The 21,647-nt window shown below is 46.4% G+C and overlaps 1 protein-coding gene across 1 annotated transcript; it reads left to right on the top strand.

Annotated features, from left to right (window-relative positions):
- Positions 1–4,744: 4,744 nt before the first annotated feature.
- Positions 4,745–8,232, top strand: foxl3 (forkhead box L3). Its single transcript, XM_073059871.1, has 3 exons — positions 4,745–5,202; positions 5,287–5,455; positions 7,457–8,232. The coding sequence occupies exons 1-3, from the start codon at positions 5,093–5,095 to the stop codon at positions 7,910–7,912; spliced, it is 735 nt and encodes a 244-aa protein (XP_072915972.1). The 5' UTR covers positions 4,745–5,092; the 3' UTR covers positions 7,913–8,232.
- The last annotated feature ends 13,415 nt before the right edge of the window (positions 8,233–21,647 follow it).

The raw sequence follows: 21,647 nt of genomic DNA on the forward strand, positions 1-21,647 counted from the left end.
ATCAGGACGGGAAAAGGAAGCGGGCAGGAGCAAAAATAGAAAGGTGACGAGAGGGGGTGGAGGTGATTGGAGAGAGAGCAGGTGGGGGGGGGAGGTTTGATGGGTGGTGGATGAAGTGAGAAGCTGGGAGGTGATAGGTGGAAGGGTTAAAGGTCTGAAGGAGGAGGAATCTGATAGGAGAGGAGAGTAGACCGTGGGAGAAAGGATGAGGGGCACCAGAGGGATGTGATGAACAGGTGAAGAGAACAGAAAGGGTAACGGGGAGCCAGAATGGGGAATGGGAAAAGCAAGAAGGGGGAAGGACTGAGAGGTTACAGGGTTAGAGAAATCGATGGTTGCTACCCGATTCACAGCATATGAAGTGTTGCTCCACCAAATGTGGGCGTCTGATGTAGACTCCAAAGGATCTAACAGTCTGCTGAGATTCTTACTGAGGCAAAATAAAGGGGTATAATGCATTCAGATAAATACTAAAGAGTTTTCATAGATATACTGTTAAAACACATTACGGTGTAAGTTACTATAAGGTATGTCATCTCTTTTGTCTTGTTCACATTAAGACTCAGGTCACTATGGGGTAGTGCAGTTGCCGGGTACTCTCAGACACAAATATAGCTTATAAATTAGAGACAAGAAGCGTCTTTACAAGAGACAATAGGCCATTCAGCCCCATGATGCTACCCCACCATGGGTGAACTTGTACCTGGTTCAAACTCCCAGACGGTCACATCTATAATAATCCTTATTATAGAATATAGGATTATCCTCATGGAGTGGGGATGGGGCGCCACCGTGGTGTAGCAGTTAGTGTAATGCTTTACAATGCTAGCAAGCCAAGTTCATTTCCTGCTGCTCTCTGCTGCTCCCCGTGACTGCATGGGTTTTCTCTGGGTATTCCAGTTTCCTCCCACAGTCCAAAGATGTATGGATTAGTAGGTTAGAGGCCTTGATAGAGTGGATGTGGAGAGGATGAGAGAGACTAAGACCAGAGGACACAGCCTCAGAACAGAGGGGTGTCCTTTTAGAATGGAGGTGCGGAGGAATTTCTTTAGTCAGAGAGCGGTGAATCTGTGGAATGTTTTGCCACAGGCAGCTGTGGAGGCCAAGTCTTTATGTATATTTAAGGCAGAGGTAGATAAATTCTTGACTGGTCAGGGAATGGAGGGATACAGGGGAAAAGCAGGAGACTGGGGCTGAGAGGAAAATTGGATCAGCCATGATGAAATGGCGGAGCAGATTCGATCAGCCAAATAGCCTAATTCTGCTCCTATATCTTATGGTCTTAATTGGTCACATGGGTGTAATTGGCCAACGTGGACACATTGGTCCAGAAGTGCCTGTTACCATCCTGAGCCTCTAAATAATAAATAAATAAATAGAACAGGAGAATGTTATGTAAATGTGCAGGGGAAGAAGATTCAATGGGAATTTTCAAAATTTATTTTATGGGATCACAGTACCTCCGAACAGAAGGCCTCAAATTCTTGTCTCATACAGTCACGTACATAGGGGGTAACTGATATGGAATTAATGCAGGCAAGTGGGATTGGTATCGAGAGGTATGATGGTTAGCGTTGATGCACTGGGCAGATGGCCTGGTTCTATGTTGGACATCTCAGGACTCCATAAACACACAAACTAGATTAGGCCACGTGGCCCCTTACGTCTATTTCCCCCAGTCAATGGCTGATGTAGCTCACACCTTATCCCTTCTTCTGAGCTTGTTCTCCATTGCCCCCAATTCCCTGATCTTTCAGAACTGAACCTATCTCTCCTCCAAATCCCTCCAAAGACCACCCTCTCTGAGAAGAAACTCCTCCATGTCTCAGTTTTAAATGGCCATGCCTTAATCTTACAATCTCTCATTTTAGGACCCCCCCCCCCTTTGGTCATGTGACACCTACCTGTTTCCCTGGCTTTAGGAAGAACTTCTTCCCCTCTGCCACCTGTACAGTCCATGAACCCCTATGAACACCACCTCGTGTTTCTCTTCACACTATTTATTTGTCTGTCTGTCTGTCTAAACACCCGAGACTGTGCAGATGCTGGAAAGCCATAGTAACACATACAAAATGCTGGAGGAACTCAGCAAGCCGGGCAGCATCTATTGCAGTTAAATAAACAAGTTTAAGTTTATTATCATTCAAACAGAAGCATTTATACAACCAAATGAAACAATGTTCCTCCAGAACAAGGTGCACAACACAACACATACAACTCACACACAATATATACAGTAATATAACCACACATTAATTAACAATTAATATTCCAGAATATTGACATGTAGCATAAGGTGCAGTTACAACACACTTTAAAAAGGAAGCAGTATAATGTCACTGGCACTTCGTACATGATGAGATCTGGGAGGTGGCAGGGTCTTCAGCAGTCTCATGGTCAGGAGGAAGAAGAGGTTTTCCATCCTAACAATTCTTGGCCTAATGCTAAGGTACCTCCTGGCTGATGGTAGGGGGATCAAAGAGATAGTTGGAATGGTGGGAGGGATTATTGACAATGCTAACAGCTCTGGGTGTGCAATGCACCTGATAAGTATCTCTGAGGGTGGAAGAGAGACCCTGATGATCCTCTCAACAATCCTCACAATCCTTTGGAGGGTCTTGCGGTCTGATGCCTTGCATTTCCTGTACCAGATGGTGATGCAGCTGGCCAGGACACTCTTCATGCTGTTCCTGTAAAAAGCTGTTTCATTGTGTCCAGATAGAATCATCTGGTCTGACACCAGTAGAGAAGTGATTATTGGTGACCTCACTGTCCCCTGGGAAGACAACATCAATGAAGCCCAAGAGTGCAAGTTAGCCAAGTATGCAGAATTAAGATCAGAGTGCAGAGACAGAGGGTGGAAGGTCTCATGCTATCCATTCGAAGTAGGGTGCCATGGCTTTATTGCGTTCACTTTCCAGAAGGAGCTGCGTGACCTTGGCTTCACTAGAAGAGAGATCAAGTCAACCAGCAGGGCTGTAGCTGAGGCAGGAGAGACAGGATCATCATGGGTGTAGACTAAGTACGTCCAGAGGGGCAGATAGTCGGACAGTGTCTCCATCTTTTGCAAACCCTTCAGTAGCTGCATAGACCCCTGAAGAGTAGACTATCTGTTGGATGGAAGCGACCAACAACTCTGATAGAGGCCGATGCCAAGTTGTTAAGCTCATCAGTGGGAGGTGGTGCTTTAGCACTGCTGGCCCACCACCTCGAGGGAGTCTTGATCATAAGTGTGCCGAAACTCCTGAAGACAGGTGGCGGATCAACTGATGATCCCACTGGTGATAGCACAGGACAGTTAACATCCTAGTCCACGTATATTTTCAATTCTTAATTCTATCTATAGTTTATTATAACGTAGTCATTTTTGATGTCTTGCCCTGCACCACTGCCACAAAACCACAAATTTCATGACATTGTTTCTGATTCTGATCTTGACTTGAAGACAGAGTGGAAAGGGATATACTGGCAGGAATTCTCGGCCCAAAGAAGCGTCAGTTGTTTATTCCCTCCACAGATGCTGCCTGGCCCATTGAGTCCCTCCAGTGTTTCGTGTGCGTACTAGATTGGCATTACTGCGAGGAATGGGAAGAAAATGGGAAAGCTGCAGAGGCTGGATCAGAGTCCGAATCATCAGCATACAGTATATCGTGAAATTCCTGGTCTCTGCAGCAGCAGTACAATGCAATACATGATAACAAGGGAAACGGTGAATTGCAGCATATACATGCATTAAATAGTTAAATTAAATAAGTAGTGCAAAAATGGAAATAAAAAGTAGTGAGGTAGTGTTCGTGCATTCAGACTGGCAGAGAGGAACTAGCTGTTCCTGAATCTTTGAGTGCGTGCCTTTAGGCTCCTGTATCTCTTTCCTGACAGTAGCAATGAGAACAGGGCATGTCCTGGGTGATGGGAGGTCCGTAATGTTGGACACCGCCTTTTTTGAGGCATCGCGCCCTGAAAATGCCCTGGATACTACAGAGGCTCGTGCCCATGATATAGCCGATTAAGTTCACAACTCTCTGTGGCTTTCTTCGATCCTGCGGAGTAGCCACCTCCCCCACTCCCCCCATATCAGACAATGATGCAGCCAGTTAGAATATTCTTCACTGTACTGCTGTTGAAATTTGCGAGTGTCTACACCAAATCTCCTCAGACTCCTAATGAAATACAGCCGCTGTCCCGCCTTCTTAGTAGCTGCATCTATATGTTGGGTCCAGTATAGGTCATCAGGAACTTGAAACTGCTCACTCTCTCCACTTCTGATCCCTCTGTGAGGACTGGCGTGCGTTCCCTTTCTGAGGTCTCTTCCGACGATTCTATGACCTGAATTCCGCCAGCACAACAGATCTGGCTGGGAACAAACTGGGGGGGGGGGGGGGGGGGGTCCTCTCTTGTATATTCTCACCCAGCCATTAGTTTAATTCTTTACACAGATCAAAAGCCACACACAAACAGGAATACTTCCCCTCCGGGTGTTTCTCTTTCAACTTTTCCCATTTGTCAGAAATCACTGAAATTCTCTGTTCCGCCGGCTTTGAACGCAGGATTCTGCCTTAGTCACGGAAATACAATTTGTGTCTATTATCTTGCTTTGCAGATTGCATCAGACCCGCTTGTGTTACTCTCTGGTGCTGGACTGCAGAGTGGGGCAGAATGGATGTAAATACACATTTGCCAAACGATGGGTCTTTTGTATTTTTCCTTTTTGCATATCAAAGCAAGACAAGAAGAGAGAAAAACAACAAATAACGGCGCTGCCTCCTAATATCGGGCGCAGGGAGCTCGCGTCTTGAATTGGTACGGAGATGATCGCGTTATCGCGTTAGACCACCCACCGAGAGCCCAGCCACTGGTTAAACACGGCGAGTTCAAAGGTTCATGCGAGAATTAACCAATTTAATAAGTTATTGCCAGTCTTATAGGCAGATTAAATAGTAGATAGAGAAGGCCCTCCACGGACCTCGAGAGAACTCCGATTATAAGCGAGCATTTCCTCTTTCGCTGAAAAAAAAGTTACCCACTGCCCTGGAGTGACTGAGTGTGCATGTGTGGATCACTTGAGTCGAAGTTTGCTCTCACTGTATGAGAAATGTTTGACAATTCTCAGTATCCCTACAACTGCTTCAATTACGATGGTGATGATTATCCGCCCTGTGGCTCTGGCGAGGAGAAGAAGACGGCGTCGCGACCTGCCTACAGGTAACTTTTGGGCGCTTTGGGTGGTGGGGGTGGGGGGGTGATGAAGATGGGAGAGACTAACGCCCGCTTCCTGCTGTCTTTTAGTTACATCGCTTTGATTGCAATGGCTATTCAGCAGAGTCCCGGCAACAGGGTGACGCTCTCCGGAATCTATGACTTTATCACCACCAAATTTCCCTACTACAGATCCAACCAAAGAGCATGGCAGAATTCAATCCGCCACAACTTGTCTCTTAACAGCTGCTTCGTTAAGGTGAGCTCTCGGGATGGGGCTGCGCCGGCCGTCAAGTTCAATATTGGAGAGACGGGGACGGGAGCTTTTGGAATTACTCACTCCCTGCACTCCCCAAATATTAGATTGGCTGGGTACCTTGTCTTCCACGCAACCCAATTCGACCTGAGCAACACACGAAGTACTACTTACTGAAGCCCATCACCTCTACTGGGGCAAAGTCTGCCGACAGCAGCTTGTCAGAGTCCTCAGTCCTGGGCCAGATTTTCACCTCTGATCGATGATCCTCCTTCTCCCGGGGATGAGGTGGTTGGGGCTTCTGCTGGCGTCTTTACAGGCTGCAGATGCTAGCCCCCATGCCCATCCTTCCCCCTTTCGCACCCGGACTTGGGACCGACAATGGAGGGTGCTGCTGTCGGCGGCATATGTCCCAGTAGGAGGGATGAGGCTTAAGTGAGTTTCTGGAAGAACTTTGTATGCGTTGCTCCGGATTTCCAGCATCTGTAGAATTTCTTGTGCTTCCAATTCGATCTGACTTTCTTTTTCCAATATGCAGAACTTTGTAATTTATACTTTATTGGTTCCAAAGTATTTTATATTGCCGAGGTTATCGATATTTCTTGATGGGTTAACTTTAAACAACGCATTATCTTAGGGACTGCGGGTTCTGAGATCTTGACCAACGTGCAGTCTGCTGGAGGAACTCAGCGGGTCGGACAGCATCTGTGAAGGGGGAGAGGAATTGTTGACCCTCGGTCGAAACTTTGCATCAGGACCGGGTCGAGAAACCGGGGTTGATAGCACGGGGTGGGGGGGGGGGGGGGAGGTAACAGTGAGATAGAGTCTCACAACTGTCGACGGAGTTAACTTTTTCAAAGTCGACATACTTTGAAGAGACTTCGTAGTGGAGTAGTATAGTGGAGACTAGAGAGATACAGGACTCTGAATCCAGTCCTGATGTAGGATTCCGACCCGAAATGTAGACAGATCCCCCACCCCCACAAGACGCCGAGTCCAACAGGCGCTGCGTTGTGTCATCACAGCCAGAGTCCGCGTTACATTCGGAATTACAGAATGATCTGAAGACAGAATGGAAATAATCACTGAGTACATTTAAAGCGAAGGTTGATAGATTCACGGTTAATCAAGGTGTCAAAGGCTACGGGGAGAAGGTAGGATGATGGGTTGAGAAGGATAATAGGTCAGCCATGATTGAACGGCGGGGAAGACTCCGAGGGCCGAATGATCTAATTCAGCTTTTTGTGCCTTATGGACTGCAGGGAATGGCCTCTTCCGACGATTCTGTGACCTGAATTCCCCAGGGCAACAGTTCTGGATGAAAAACAAAAGTGTGAGGGAACGTGGAGACTAGCGTTCGCTCACTGCCGAGGGTGTTCCCTTTACACGGACTTTATTAGCAATAATGGGGTTGGTGATATGATGTATTCTGGGTCAGAGCCGAGTTGGTTTGAGTGCCTATAAGCCAGGTAAAAAGTTTCATCCGTTTTCCAAGGCGCCATCGCGAAAGGAACCGAAAGAGTAGATAGTCATCCCTAAACACAGGAGATTCTGCGAATATTGGAAATCTAGAGCAACACGCACAAAATGCTGGAGGAACTCAACACCAAGTAGGAAAGTGAACGAACAGTTGACGTTTTGGGCCGAGAACCGAGTCCTGATAAAGAAATAGTCCTTTTTTTTTCTCCCCGGTGTACAAGCGTCAAAGGTTTAAGGTGAACGGGGGAGATGTGCGGGTTCAGTATTTTATACAAACAGTGGTGGGTGTGTGGAACGTACTACCTACCGTGAGAGGTAGTGGCCGGAGTGAGGGTAGTGGCGTTAAAGTTACTATTAGACAGACACATGAAACTGCAGGGAACGGAGGCGCAATGTGCAGGAAGGAGAGAATTAGTTTGATTTGGGATCATGTTCGGCAGAGACATTGTGGGTCGAAGGGCCTGTTCTTGCAATGTTCTAATTTCTAAATATAACGAACTTTTCCGAATTCTTTACGGAACCCAGGTACCAAGACTGGAAGGGAACGAGAGGGGGAAAGGAAACTTTTGGACATTCGCGTCAGGGTGCGAATCGATGTTAGATCTGTTCGAAAACGGCAACTATCGAAGGAGGAGAAGGAGCGTGAAGAGATTCCAGAAATATCACTCCAACAAAAGCGCCGCGCCGCTGTCTCTCGACTACGGGGCAGCGGACAGCGGGTTGCTCGAAGATGGGGCGGACGGTTGTCGGACTGGGCTACTGAGCCCCGAGATATTCCTCCGGAACGAAAGCCCCAGCAGGCAACCTCGGGACACCGGAACGGGACAGAAAGCAGGGTCCGAAATCAAATTCAGCATCGATTACATCCTGTCCTCCCCGGATCCTCTACCCGGCCTCCGAGATCAGAGCAGCTCACAAAGGAACGAGCTGCTACTACTGGACGAACAGTTGTGGACAGTGAGCCCGTTTCGCCGTAAGTAACGCCGTTCGCGCGTTAAATCTGTGCTTTGCAGGAACCAGTCAAACCCTTCAACCGTTCGTCCCCACTTCAGCTTCGATTGTGCCGTGCACTGTGTCTGTTCCGTCAACCTCACGAACGCTCCAGTTCCAGACAGACGCGAAGCCCTTTGTTAAATCCTTGGGATGAGTTTTTTTTTTTATAAAGCATCTCGGCACCGGACATCATCCCCCCCCCCCCCCTACTCAACACTCTCCAAGGATAACTTGGGGTGGGGGACAGAGTTGTGAACCGTTACTTCCGTGGACTTGGAGGGAGGGATGTCACAGTGTAGACTCTCGCCTTGTACTGAGAACCGTCTATGTATTAAGGAAATAAATAGATTTGACTGAAAATACCCAAGTGGAAGCCGTTTTCAAGTTCAAGTTAAAGTTTATTGTCCTTCAACCGTGCACATGAACACCACCAAACGAAACAACGTTCCTCCGGACCAAGGGGCACAGCACTGTGCATGTAACTCACACACTACACTTAGATTAATATTACCACAAATTCAGTAACAAATAATAAGGTGCATTTACGACATTCTGAGGCCGCCCGTGGGTCGGGATTGACCGCGGATGTTGCGTCCTAGCCGTCTGCGTGATACGCAGTAGATACGAAGAGCAAGTTGTTGTCTATGCAGCTGGCTTCCCCAGAAGAGCCCAAAAAGAACGGCAAAGAGCGACACAGTTTGGTACCTGAAGAGGTCCCAGGAGTTGAACTCAGTGTAGTTACTCACTGTTTTAGGGACTCCAGCTCCGGATTTTTTCCCCCTCGGGGTTTACTCCCGAAGCCTTCCCCGTGAGCGGGTTTTGCCACAAGTCGGTGGAGGTTTGAGGTCTGAGATTCCCTTCTCCTAGATGAGCTGCCAACCACGGCTGGCGAGTCGTCCCCGCCCTGCCCGAAGCGCCAGTAACCCGCTTCGGCCCTTCACCTGTCCGTAGAAACGGTTCCGCTGGGCTGAGCTAAGCCTCGCGTAATGAGCAAGAGTAATGAGTAATGAGTTGCTTGTCAGAGGCTATATGAGTCGCACGCCATTTGGGAATGTTTCATAGGAGTTTATCCTCTTTACTATCCCCGGCTATAACAACCCAAGGAACTACTTACGATACAAGCCAAGAGTAACCGGTATAACACTACTGACACAAAGTACACTGCAGTACCGTCTGCGTGGTCAAAGCTGGAACACTACTAACGATTTACACGTGATGAGGCCTCTGTGGTGACAGGGAGTTCAGCGGTCTCGTGGTCTGGGAGAAGCTGTTTCCCATCCTAACAGTTCACGTCCTAATGCCACGGTAGCTCCTGCCTGACTGTGGTGGGGGGGGGGGGGGGGTCAAAGAGTTTGTTGGACGGATGGGATGGCACATTGACAATGCTAAGAGCCCTGCGTAAGGGCGCTCCTGATAAATATCAGGGATGGGAGGAAGAGGGATCTCGATGATCCTCGCAGCAGTTCTCGCAATCGTTTAACTCCTTCGTTGCATTTACCTCTGGGGCTGCTGGAGATGAGCCCAAATGAGGCTTGAATGGGCCAACGGGAAATATCACTTTCAGAGGAGTTTCTTGTCACGTGCACCAGGGCGTGATGGAATTCCTTACTGGGTGAAGCCCACAGCGTAATCTGCACATACGGTCATAATAACACGCCCAAGGATGGGGGCAAAAACAACGGATTGCTGCCAATTATAGTATACTAAACCGTAGAAATGCAAATAAAATGCTTAACTTGCTTAGGTAGGGTATATACACTAGGGTGAATGTACAGTCTCCTTACCCAGCGAAAGGGAACCAAAAACTAGGGGTCTTGAATTTAATGTGAGAGGGAAAAGATTTTAAAAGACACTTGAGGGGCAACTTCTTCATGGAGAAGGTGGAACAGGCCGCTAGAGGAAATAATCGAGGCTATTACAGCTCGGGGGTAAGAGTTGGGAGGTCCATCCGACGCCGGCTGAAAGAAGTTTTTACGTCCTCCTCGTGACCGCGTGGGTTTCCTCTGGGTGCCCCGGTTTCCTCCCACAGTCCAAGGACGCACTGTTATTAGGTTAATTGGTCAATGTAAATTGCCCTGTGATTTGGTTAGGGTTAAATAGGTGGGTCGCTGGACTGTGAGGCTCGTTGGGCCTGCTCCGCCCTGTATCTCTAAATAAATAAACATACAAAGAAGTAAGTAAATAAATACAAACAGTTCCAACTGCAGAAATCGGGGTTTGATTCCTGATATGAGGAGTTCGTACATTCTCCCCTGGACTGCGTGGGTTTCCTCCGGGTGCCGTGCCTTCCTCGCAGATTCCGAAGACAAGCCGGGTGAGGTCAGTGAGTTGCAGGTGCGCTCTGCTGGCGCGGGAACCGTGGCGACACTTGGCATGTTGATTTGATTCGATTAAAAATAACGCATTTCAATCCTGTATATCGATGCGAGCTGACGTAGAGTGCGAGACCGCTTCGCCGAGCACCTACCCGAAAAAGCGAGATCTCCCAGTGGCCACCCATTTTAATTCCACTTCCCATTCCCATTCAGATATGTCAATCTATGGCCTCCTCTACCATCGCAATGAGGCCACACTCAGGTTGGAGGAACACCACCACATACTCCGTCTGGGTAGCCTCCAAATTGATGGCAGGAACATCGATTTCTCGAACTTCCGGTAGTACCACCCCCCTTCAGGTTTCCTCATCCCCCTTTCCCTCTCTCCCCTTATCTCCTTGCCCGCCCATCACCTCCCTCTGCTGCTCCTCCCCCTTCTTCTTACGTTCATGGCTTTCTGCCCTCTTCTATCAGACTTCGCCTTCTCCAGCCCCGTATCCCTTTCACCAATCAACTTCCCAGCTCTTTACTTAATCGCGCCCCCACCTTTCAGGTTTCACCTATCACCTCTCTCCCGTCCCCCACCTTCTAAATCTACTCCTCACCTCCCCCACCCCCAGTACTGCCGAAGGGTCTCGGCCCGAAGCGTCGACTGAACTTTTTTCCATAGATGCTGCCAGGCCTGCTGAGTTCCTCCAGCACGTTGTGTGTGTTGCTCTGGATTTCCAGCACCTGCAGATCTTCTCTTGTTTGTGACCGCATTTCAATGTACACGTGAATTATAAAACCAGCTGAGGCGGGTGCAGTACAATTGAGGGACGTTTAGGTAAGTTTTCATATAGGAAGCACTTAGTGGGATAACGGGCCAATGCGGGCAAATTGAATTAGCTTAGATAGGGACATTGGTTAGCATGGATTTGCTGGGCCGAAGGTCTTGTTTCTATACTTTATGACAATAACGGAACAGGCAGGTTTGAGAGTACGTGAATGTGGTAGCACCGGCGGGAAGGGGTTGTGCAAGAGGTGACTGGATCTGGAGGCTGGCAGCAGAGGGGGGAAAAGCTATTCCCGGGTCTGGTTGTCCGGGATTTCAGCCTCCTGTATGTTCCCCCAGAAGGCGGAGGAGACACAGTGGAACGGCCGGGCTGACGGGCACCCGTGACAATAACTGAGCAACGCGCACAAAGTGCTGGAGGAACTCGGCTAATCGGGTAGCACCATTGGACATTTCAGGCCGACACGTCAGACTTCCCTGAAGTTGGACTGGTGGAAGAACAATTTCAACAAAACTTGGACCATTAGACCATTAGAGTAGAATTAGGCCTTTCGGTCCGTCGAGTCTGCTCCGCCATTCTAACATGGCTGGTTAATTATCCCTCTCAACCTCGTTCTCCTGCCTCGTCCCTGTAGTTTTTGACGCTCTTACTAATCAAGAATCTATCAACTTCCGCTTTAAATATACCCACTGCCGTTTTGGGGAATGAATTCCACAGATTCAACGCCTTCTGACTAAAGAAATTACTCTTCATCTCTGCTGTAAAGACACGACTTTGTACTGAGGCTGTGCTCTCTAGACCCAGTGTCTCCCACGACAGGAAACATCCTCTCCACGTCCACTTTATCTTGGCCTATCCATATTCGATAGATTTCAGTGAGATTCCCGTTCACTCTTCTGAACTCCAGCGAGTACGTTAACCCTTTCATTCCCGCTATCAATCTCGTGAACCACCTCTAGACCCTCTACAATGCAAGAACGTCCTTTCTTAGATAAAGGACTCAAAACTGTTCGAAATACTCCAAGTGCAGTCCAACCAATACCTAACAAAGCCTAGGCTCATACTCTAATCTTCTCGAAATGAGTGCTAAGCCAAAACTTTTGAAACCAAATCGAAGTAATTGTTACTCCGGATCGGATGCTGCATATAAAAACACACAAAGATAAAGAACACTGTTTAAAAACACAATAAATATAAATACATACATACATCGATTGATTATGTCCACTCGTGACACTAGGCACAGGAGTGTTTGTAAGGTGATTGACAGGAAGTGATAAAGTAGTGGTGGTTGGGGGTGTGGAGGGGTGGGTTAGTGGGTGGAGGTGTTGATCAGCCTCACTGCTTGGGGAAAGTCACTGTTTTTGAGTCTGGTGGTCCTGATGTGGATGCTACACAGCTGATGGGAGTGGGACAAACAGACCACAATAGCCGTCATGCTATTGCTGGGCTTGTTCCGGCACCGTTCTGTACATACCCCCTGGTGTGGATGGGTACCAGAGTGCTCTACAGTACTTGCCTCCAGGACAGCTATCACATTCCTTGTGGTTCTATTGCGATGTGTCATCTGCAAATCAACTCAATTACCCCGTATCGTTGGGCGGCCCTGCGCAGACCGTCTCTCCCCCCATTTAACCTTTAAGTTCGGTTTTGCATCGTTAAGCCCGAATAGCGTTTAATAGGGGAGCGAGCGATACCCCCCCCCCCCCAGGTGTAAACCTCCCTCTCTCGATTTAAATGTGCCCACCCCACACACAAAGTTAATAAAAATTAAAGACTGCGCACTGCTCTTCGCAAATTATTTGATCGGTCAGTGATATTAACACCAATACCGCGAGCGATGAGTGTTCTGGATCGCCGAATTTCCACTAAGAAAAATGGCAATAATGGGGATTTTTATGTAAATTAATCCATCGTAGTTTAAAAAAAAACATTAAGCACATGGACGCAACATTAAGAGTAAGTCGTGCAGTTGATTAACGTAATCAACAGGTTGTAATTTGTATATTGGAAATCTGATACAATACTATGACCGAGATGTCATTTTATCAGCTCTAGGCGTCTTAACTAAAATTACATTTTATTTGTTAAAAAGTGTGCAGTGGTGTGCGACACTTCTCATTACATTTCTGAAACCGCTTTCAAGTATTGCCCTGACTAATTAAGAACTCATCAACCTCCACGTTAAATATACCCAATGACTTGGCTTTCACGGCCACCTGTAGTAATAAATTCCACAGGTTCGCCACACCACCTGCTAAAGAAATTCCTTCTCATCTCTGTTTTAACTGGACGTTGCTCCTCTCGCCCTAGTCTCCCGCCCCCCCCCCCCCCCAATCGGAAACATCCTCTCCACGCCCGCTCTTTCAATATTTGATAGGCTTCAATGAGATCTCTCCATTCTTCTAAACTCCAATGAGCAGATGCCCAAAGCCATCAAATATTTCTTTGATCTGTGAAGGGCAATGGGCGCGGAGGGAAATGGAGAGGTTCCAACCCGCCTCCGAGGAGCCGGTGTGTTTTGCCCAAAGGAGCCGCTACGAGGTAATGGAGGTCTCGGCCCAGGGGAGTCGCTCGGCTCCACGATGGAAGTTTGGAGGTCCGTTACTGCAGGGTGCTGGGGAATTGAAATTGCATTTTCCAGGGACCCTACACTTCATTAACAACTTTCATCCCATCTCTCTGTGCCCATGTTGAACCATAAGACATAGGAGCAGAATTAGGCTGATTCTTTCTATTTCTCCTCCTCAACCCCGGGTCCAGGCCTTCTCCCTGTAACCTTTGATGTCATATCCAATCAAGCACCTATCAATCAACATTAAGAACCTATCCATCTCTGCCTTAAATACACCTAATGACTTGTGTAATGACACCTAATCACCATCAACACACCCAATGACCTGTGTTTAGTTTTGGGCTCCTTATTTTAGAAAGGATATATTGACATTGAAGAGGGTTCAGAGAAGATTCATGAGAATGATTCCAGGAATGAAAGGGTTACCGTATGAGGAACGTCTGGCAGCTCTTGGGCTGTATTCCCTGGAGTTCAGGAGAATGAGGGGGGATCTCATAGAAACATTCCAAATGTTAAAAGACCTGAACAGATTAGATATGGCAAAGTTATTTCCCATGGTAGGGGAATCTAGGACAAGAGGGCATGACTTCAGGATTGAAGGAAGTCCTTTTAGAACTGAGATGCAGAGAAATTACTTTAGTCAGAGGGTGGTAAATCTGTGGAATTTGTTGCCATGAGCAGCTGTGGAAGCCAAATCATTAGGTGTATTTAAGGCAGAGATAGATAGGTTCTTGATTAGCCAGGCAACAAAGGGTATGGGGTGAAAGCACGGGAGTGGGGATGACTGGAAGAATTGGATCAGCCCATGATTGAATGATGGAGCAGACTCGATGGGCCAAATGGCCTACTTCTGCTCCTATATCTTATGGTCTTATGACCTGGCCTCCACAGCTGCATGTGGCAACAAATTCCACAAATTTACCACCCAGAGCCATCGTTCCTTGTATGATAACCCTTTCATTCTTGGAATCATCCTTGTGAACCTCCGCTGGACCCTCTCCAATGTCAGCATCATGTGGATAGTCAGAGGCTTTTCCCAGGGCTGAAATGGCTAACACAAGAGGGCACAGTTTTAAGGTGTTTGGAAGTAGGTACAGAGGAGATGTCAGGGACAAGGGTGAGTGCGTGGAATGGGCTGCCAGCGACGGTGATGGAGGCGGATACGATAGGGTCTTTTAAGAGACTCCTGGATAGGTACATGGAGCTTAGAAAAATAGAGGGTTGTGGGTAACCCTAGGTAATTTTCAAAGTAAGTACATGTTCGGCACAGCATCGTAGGCCGAAGGGCCTGTATTGTGCTGTAGGTTTTCTATGTTCTATGTTCTCCACTGAAATACTGCTACACCAGACTTTACTTCCACCCTATCAAATTTCAAGTTGAATTCAATCATATTGTGATCACTCGTTCTTAAGCTGCCTAATCGCTTCTGGTTCATCACATAACACCCAATCCAGTATATAGCTGATCCCCTAGTAGACTCAACGAAAAACTGCTCTAAATAGCCATCTCATAGGCATTCAACAACTCACTCTCTTGAGATCCATTCCCAACCTGATTTTCCCAATCGACCTGGATGTTAGAATCTCCCATGACTACCATAGCATTGCCCTTTTGACTCGCCTTTTCTATTTCCTGTTGTAACCTGTGGTCCACCTCCCAGTTCTGTTGGGAGGCCTGTATATAACTGCCATCAACGTCTTTTTACCCTTGCTGTTACTTAAGTCAACCCACAAGTATTCAACATCTTCTGATCCCATGTCACATCTTTCTACTGATTTGATGCCATTCTTTACCAGTAGAGCAACACCACCCCCTCTGCCTCCCTTCCTATCACTCCGATATAATGTGTAACCTTAAGACAATAAGACAAAGGAGCAGATCCGCCATTCGGCCCATCGAGTCTGCTCCGCCATTTCATCATGAGCTGATCCAATCTCCCCTTTAGTCCCATTCCCCTGCCTTCTCACCATAACCTTTGATGCCCTGACTACTCAGATACCTATCAATCTCTGTCTTAAATACACCCAATGACTTGGCCTCCACTGCCGCCCATGGCAACAAATACCACAGAATCACCACCCTCTGGCTAAAAAAAATTTTTTTGCATCTCTGTTCTGAATGGGCGCCCTGCAATCCTCAAGTCATGTCCTCTCGTACTAGACTCACCCACCATGGGAAACAACTTTGCCACATCCACTCTGTCCATACCTTTCAACATTCAAAATGTTCCTATGAGATCCCCCCTCATTCTTCTAAACTCCAAGGAGTACAGTCCAAGAGCGGTCAAACGTTCCTCATATGTTAACCCTCTCATTCCCAGAATCATTCTCGTGAATCTTCTCTGAACCCTCTCCAATGTCAGCACATCCTTTCTTAAATAAGGAGCCCAAAACTGCACACAGTATTCCAAGTGAGGTCTTACCAGTGCCTTATAGAGCCTCAACATCACATCCCTGCTCCTATACTCTATTCCTCTAGAAATGAATGCCAACATTGCATTCGCCTTCTTCACCACCGACTCAACCTGGAGGTTAACCTTAAGGGTATCCTGCGCAAGGACTCCCAAGTCCCATTGCATCTCAGAACTTTGAATTCTCTCCCCATTTAAATAATAGTCTGCCCGGTTATTTCTTCTACCAAAGTGCATGACCGTACACTTTCCGACATTGTAATTCATTTGCCACTTCTTTGCCCATTCCCCCAATCTATCCAAGTCTCTCTGCAGACTCTCTGTTTCCTCAGCACTACCGGCCCCTCCACCTATCTTTGTATCATCAGCAAACTTAGCCACAAAGCCATCTATTCCATAATCCATATTGTTGATATACAACGTAAAAAGAAGCGGCCCCAACACGGACCCCTGTGGAACACCACTGATAACCGGCAGCCAACCAGAATGGGATCCCTTTATTCCCACTCTCTGTTTCCTGCCAATCAACCAACGCTCTATCCACATATGTAACTTTCCCATAATTCCACGGGCTCTTATCTTGTTTAGCAGCCTCATGTGTGGCACCTTGTCAAAGGCCTTCTGAAAATCCAAATACACAACATCCGCTGCATCTCCCTTGTCTAGCCTACTTGTAATTTCCTCCAAAAATGGCACTAGGTTTGTCAGGCAGGATTTTCCTTTAAGGAAGCCTGCTGAGTTCTGCCTATCTTGTCATATGCCTCCAGGTACTCCGTTACCTCATCCTTGACAATTGACTCCAACAACTTCCTTGGACATTCAGCTCCCAACTACAGCTTCCTTCAGCCACAATTCAGTTAACCTTTGCACCAGGACTCCATCTCAGATTTGCATCTCAGATTTTTGGATTTTCTCTCCGTTTATAAACTAGTCTGCACATTTATTTCTCCTACCAAAGTGCATGACCGTGCATCTTCCAACATTGTATTTCATTTGCTACTTTATTGCCTATGCTCCTAATCTGTCTAAATCCTTCTGCAGCCTACCTGTTTCCTCAACACTACAAGTCCCTCCACCAATCTTTGTATCATCTGTAAACTTGGCAACAAAACCATCTATTCCATCATCTAAATCATTTATACACAGCTTAAAAAGAGGCAGTCCCAACACCGACCCCTGCGGAACACCACTAGTCATGGCAGCCAAGTGGAAATGGATCATTTTATTCCCATTCACTGCCTCCTGCCAATCAGCCAATGCTCTAACCATGCTAGTAACTTTTTTGTAATACCATGGGCTCTTAACTTGGTAAGCAGCCTCATGTGTGGCACCTTGTCAAAGGCCTTCTGAAAGTCCAAATATACAACATCTACTACATCCCCTTTATCTGTCCTAGGTGTAATCACCTCAAAGAATTCCAGCACATTCATCAGGCAAGGTTTTCCCTTAAAGAAACCATGCTGAATTTGTCTTTCTTATCTTGTCTTGCGTCACCAAGTACTCCATAACCTCATCCTTAACAATTAACTCCAACATCTTCCCAACCACTGAGTTCAGGCTAACTGGTCTATAATTTACTTTCTGCTGCCTCCCTTCATTCTTAAAGCATAGAGAGGCGTTTGGAACCAAAACTCGCTCAATGCATTACTGGTATCGACCTACCCGCCATTAAGGACATATATACAGAAAGGTGCCAGAAATATAATAAAAGATCCCCCCCCCCAGTTGCTCATGGAATGTTTGTCCCACTCCCATCAGGAAGGAGGCTATTTAGCATCCATGCCAGCACCACCAGACTCAAAGATAGTTACTTTCCCCAGCACCTCCTTCCAATAACACAACCCCGCCACCACTACCTTATCATTCCCTGTCAGAGTCACCTTATATACAGTCACCTATGCCCGGCATCACTTTATAGACATACAATCTATCTATGTATATAAGCTATCTTGTGTATTTACATAATTGTGTGTTCTTTATCTTAGTGTGATTTTTATATGCTGCATTGGACCTGTGATAACAATTATTTTGTTCTCCTTTACACTTTGTGTACAGGAAATGACATTAAACAATGTTGAATCTTGAATCTTGATGTGCGACCTATTACTTTCATTTATTACTCCTAGTAAAACAAGGACAACCCCTGCACCTTGGATGCATGAGGTAAAGTCAACATCAAAGTCAAGTTTACTGTCATTTGCACAAGTACATGCATGCATGGGTGCAATTAAAAAATGCGCTTGCAGCAGCATCACATCTGCATAGCATGAAGGACACAACGTTCCCAATAAAAACCATAACATAAGTTATACACAATTTTTACAAAAAAGAGGAAAAAAGATAAACATCCATTGTTATGCTAAGTGGTCGCAACGTTGCTAACTGAGGTTGAGGTTAGGGTTATACTGGCTGGGTCAAGAAGCGAACGGTTAAAGGGAAGTAGCTAATCTCAAACCTGGTGGTGTGGGACATCAGGATACTGTACCCCATGCTCGATAGTAGCTATGAGAAGATGGCATGGCCCTGATGGTGGGGATCGCTGTTGATGGATGTTTCCTTCTTGAGGCAGTATCTCCTGTAGATGCTACCGATAGCGAGGAGAGATCTGCCAGTGATGTATTAGGCAGAGTCCACTGATCTCCGCAACTTCTTGTATTCCTACATATTCAAATTTCCACACCAGATCATGATATAACTAGTCAGGATACATTCAACAGTACATCTGTTAGAATGTCTGGTGACAAGCCTAACTTTTATTCTGGGCTCTTCTCCCTTCTTTTCCAGTCCAAAAGAAGGATCTCTGCCTGAAACTTCCACTGATGCTGCCTGACACGCTGAGTTCCTTCAGCATTTTATCTGTGTTGTTTTGGATTTCCAGCATCTGCAGAATCTCTTGTGTCTGTAGTTTTAAGATTTTTCATATTTGTCACAAATATAATCAGCTAATGCATGGTAGTATAGCAGTTAGTGAGATGTTATTATAGCATCAGTTGGGCTGAAGGGCCTGTGCTGTATACCTCTCTGATTCTGAAGGGGGAATTTGAAAGGCAGTGGCATCTAGCATCACATTCCTTTCCTGAACCAATTTGCACAGCCCTCAACACTATAGATTAATAAAACTGGCCACTCTGACCACTTTGCCTTTTGTGTGATTCAGTTCTGCTGCTGTCTGTAAGGAGTTTGTATTTTCTCCCCGTGACCACAGGCATACAGGTTAGTAGGTTAGTCGGTCATAAGGATGTAACTGGGTGTTGGATCAGACTCTTTAATAGTTATTTTCTTCACAGCTTAACAAATAATTACCTGCTTGTATTTATATAACTACTTAGTATATACATGTAACTATTTAGTATGCTTCCTAGTGGTCATGGAATGTATATGCAGTTGTTCCATATGTCCTCTAGTGGTTATAGTTCTCTGTATCATTCTGGAAAGCTCTGAATAGAATCTATCTGATTGGTTAACTCTTACGGAATATTTTTTATCTGTGGAGGTATAAAAAGAGCTGATTACATGGTGCCATCACCTTTTGCTTCTTTTATCCCTTCCGCTACTAGCCTCTGCTCATACTACTGTCAGTTTCCAATTTTCTTTCTCTATTAGTGCTTAATAAAGCGATCATGAAGCAACAAATTGTGTGCCTCTTTCCTTACTTCTAAAAGAACCCTGGATTAAAAACATTAGAATATAGCCCACAAAATGTCCATTAGTGCCCATTACTGTGCTGTAACTCTAACTAAATGAATGAGCATTGATATCTGATTCGGTAGAGAGCATTGACCTGCAGCCATCTGTCTCTCTTATATTGCTTGTGACCACAGCAGCAGAGTAGGACACGGCCTCTGCAGAGTGATATGCCCATGGCTCAGGAGATTCAGAGCACAGGACACCATGCGTGCCAACTATTATGTTGAGAGGGTGAGTTGATGCCATACACAACTGAGATTACATGTCTGCCTCCACTGAGGTCTTCTCTACCACCATGGCAGTGTTCTTACTGAACAGTCCATGAACCACATCATTATTTCTTTTACTGCACTGTTCATTTAATTCGTAATTTATAATTAAATTTATAATTGTTGGCGCATGGCCTAGTGAATCAGGCATCGGTCTAGTGATCTGAAGGTCACTGGTTCGAGCCTCAGCTGAGGCAGCGTGTTGTGTCCTTGAGCAAGGCACTTAACAACACATTGCTCTGCGACGACACCGGTGCCAAGCTGCATGGGTCCTAGTGCCCTTCCCTTGGACAACATCGGTGGCGTGGAGAGGGGAAGGCTTGCAGCTTGGGCAACTGCCGATCTCCCATACAACCCTGCCCAGGCCTGTGCCCTGGAAACCAACCAGGGCGCAAATCCATGGTCTCACGAGACTAACGGATGCCTATCTATCTACCTAGCTAATTTATAATTATTTTACAGTACTGTGCAAAAGTCTTGGGGCCTTATGTATAGCTAGGGTGCCTAAGACTTTTGCCCAGTAGTGTATTTGTAAATGTGGAGCAGAGAGCGGGTTTGTAAATCTGGTGGGAGTAAAGAATGTTGGGAATGGCGAGGGTGGAGTGCCTCAGGAGAGGTGAGGGACAGGTGGCAGAGAAGGAGTACCAGGGGAGTGCGGGTGCAGCCACACCCAGCCCTGAGACACCAGGCAAGGTTACTTGATTCCAAACAATTGGTTTATTGATCATTACAGAATGTCTCTCTGGTGCTTCCTGCTCCCTCCCCTCTTCCTTCCCCTTTTCCCAAACATGATTCCCCTCTCCCTGCCCCTTCCCACTCTCAGTCCACAATAGAGACCCATATCAGAATCAGGTTTATCATCACCCACATATGTCATGGAATTTGCTTTTGTTTTTTGTGGCAGCAGTACAGTACAATGCATAACATTACTACAGTACTGTGCAAAAGTCATAGACACCATAGCTATACACATGTGCCTAAGACTTTTGCACAGTACTGTGTGTCATTCCACTGTACTGCTGCTGCAAAACAGCAAATTTCACATCACATAAGACATGATAATAAAGTAACACACACAAAATGCTGAAGGAACTCAGCAGGTCAGGCAGCATACATGTAAAAGAGTAAACACCTGTCGTTTTTGGCCAAGACCCTTCTTTAGGACTGATAATGAAATTTGTTTCTGATTCTGATTCAGCTGTGATCTCCGCAGTTTTGGGAATTGCACAAAACCTGTTTTAATGTAGGAATCGGGGGTGAAAACTACCACCATGCTTCTTTTTAATGTAAATTTGAGGATCAGCTGATCAAGCAGCATCTGTGAAGAGAGGAACGGATTGGACGTTTCAGTTTGGAAACCTGTCATGAGAACTAAGGACACCTAAAACAGACAGGAAATGGCTTGATGGACGTGCATAGGACGTATCTGTGAGAAGGTAGAGACCAAGAAAAGAAAGTGGATGCATTAACAGCAGCAATCAGAGAGTGCTATTTGTGGGAATTTATAAATGCACATTTCTAACATGCTCAGGCGACCACACGAGTTGGCCGAACCCAGAGGTTCCCAACTTTTTAATGCCATGGACCAATACCGTTAAGCAAAGTGTCCGTGAATCCCAGGCTGGGAACCCCTGGTTTAACTTGTTCTGGGCAAATGTGTATCGACAACAGAAGACACGTGAGAGGGCAG

Source organism: Hemitrygon akajei, chromosome 11 (assembly GCF_048418815.1).
Source record: "Hemitrygon akajei chromosome 11, sHemAka1.3, whole genome shotgun sequence".
Taxonomy (NCBI): Eukaryota; Metazoa; Chordata; class Chondrichthyes; order Myliobatiformes; family Dasyatidae; genus Hemitrygon; species Hemitrygon akajei.

Bases quoted from the DNA above. Each gene is read 5' to 3' on its own strand.
- foxl3 (XM_073059871.1), top strand. From the start codon at position 5,093: ATGTTTGACAATTCTCAGTATCCCTACAACTGCTTCAATTACGATGGT. The intron at 5,203-5,286 runs GTAACTTTTGGG...GCTGTCTTTTAG, and splicing joins GCGTCGCGACCTGCCTACAG to TTACATCGCTTTGATTGCAA. The intron at 5,456-7,456 runs GTGAGCTCTCGG...TACGGAACCCAG, and splicing joins TTAACAGCTGCTTCGTTAAG to GTACCAAGACTGGAAGGGAA.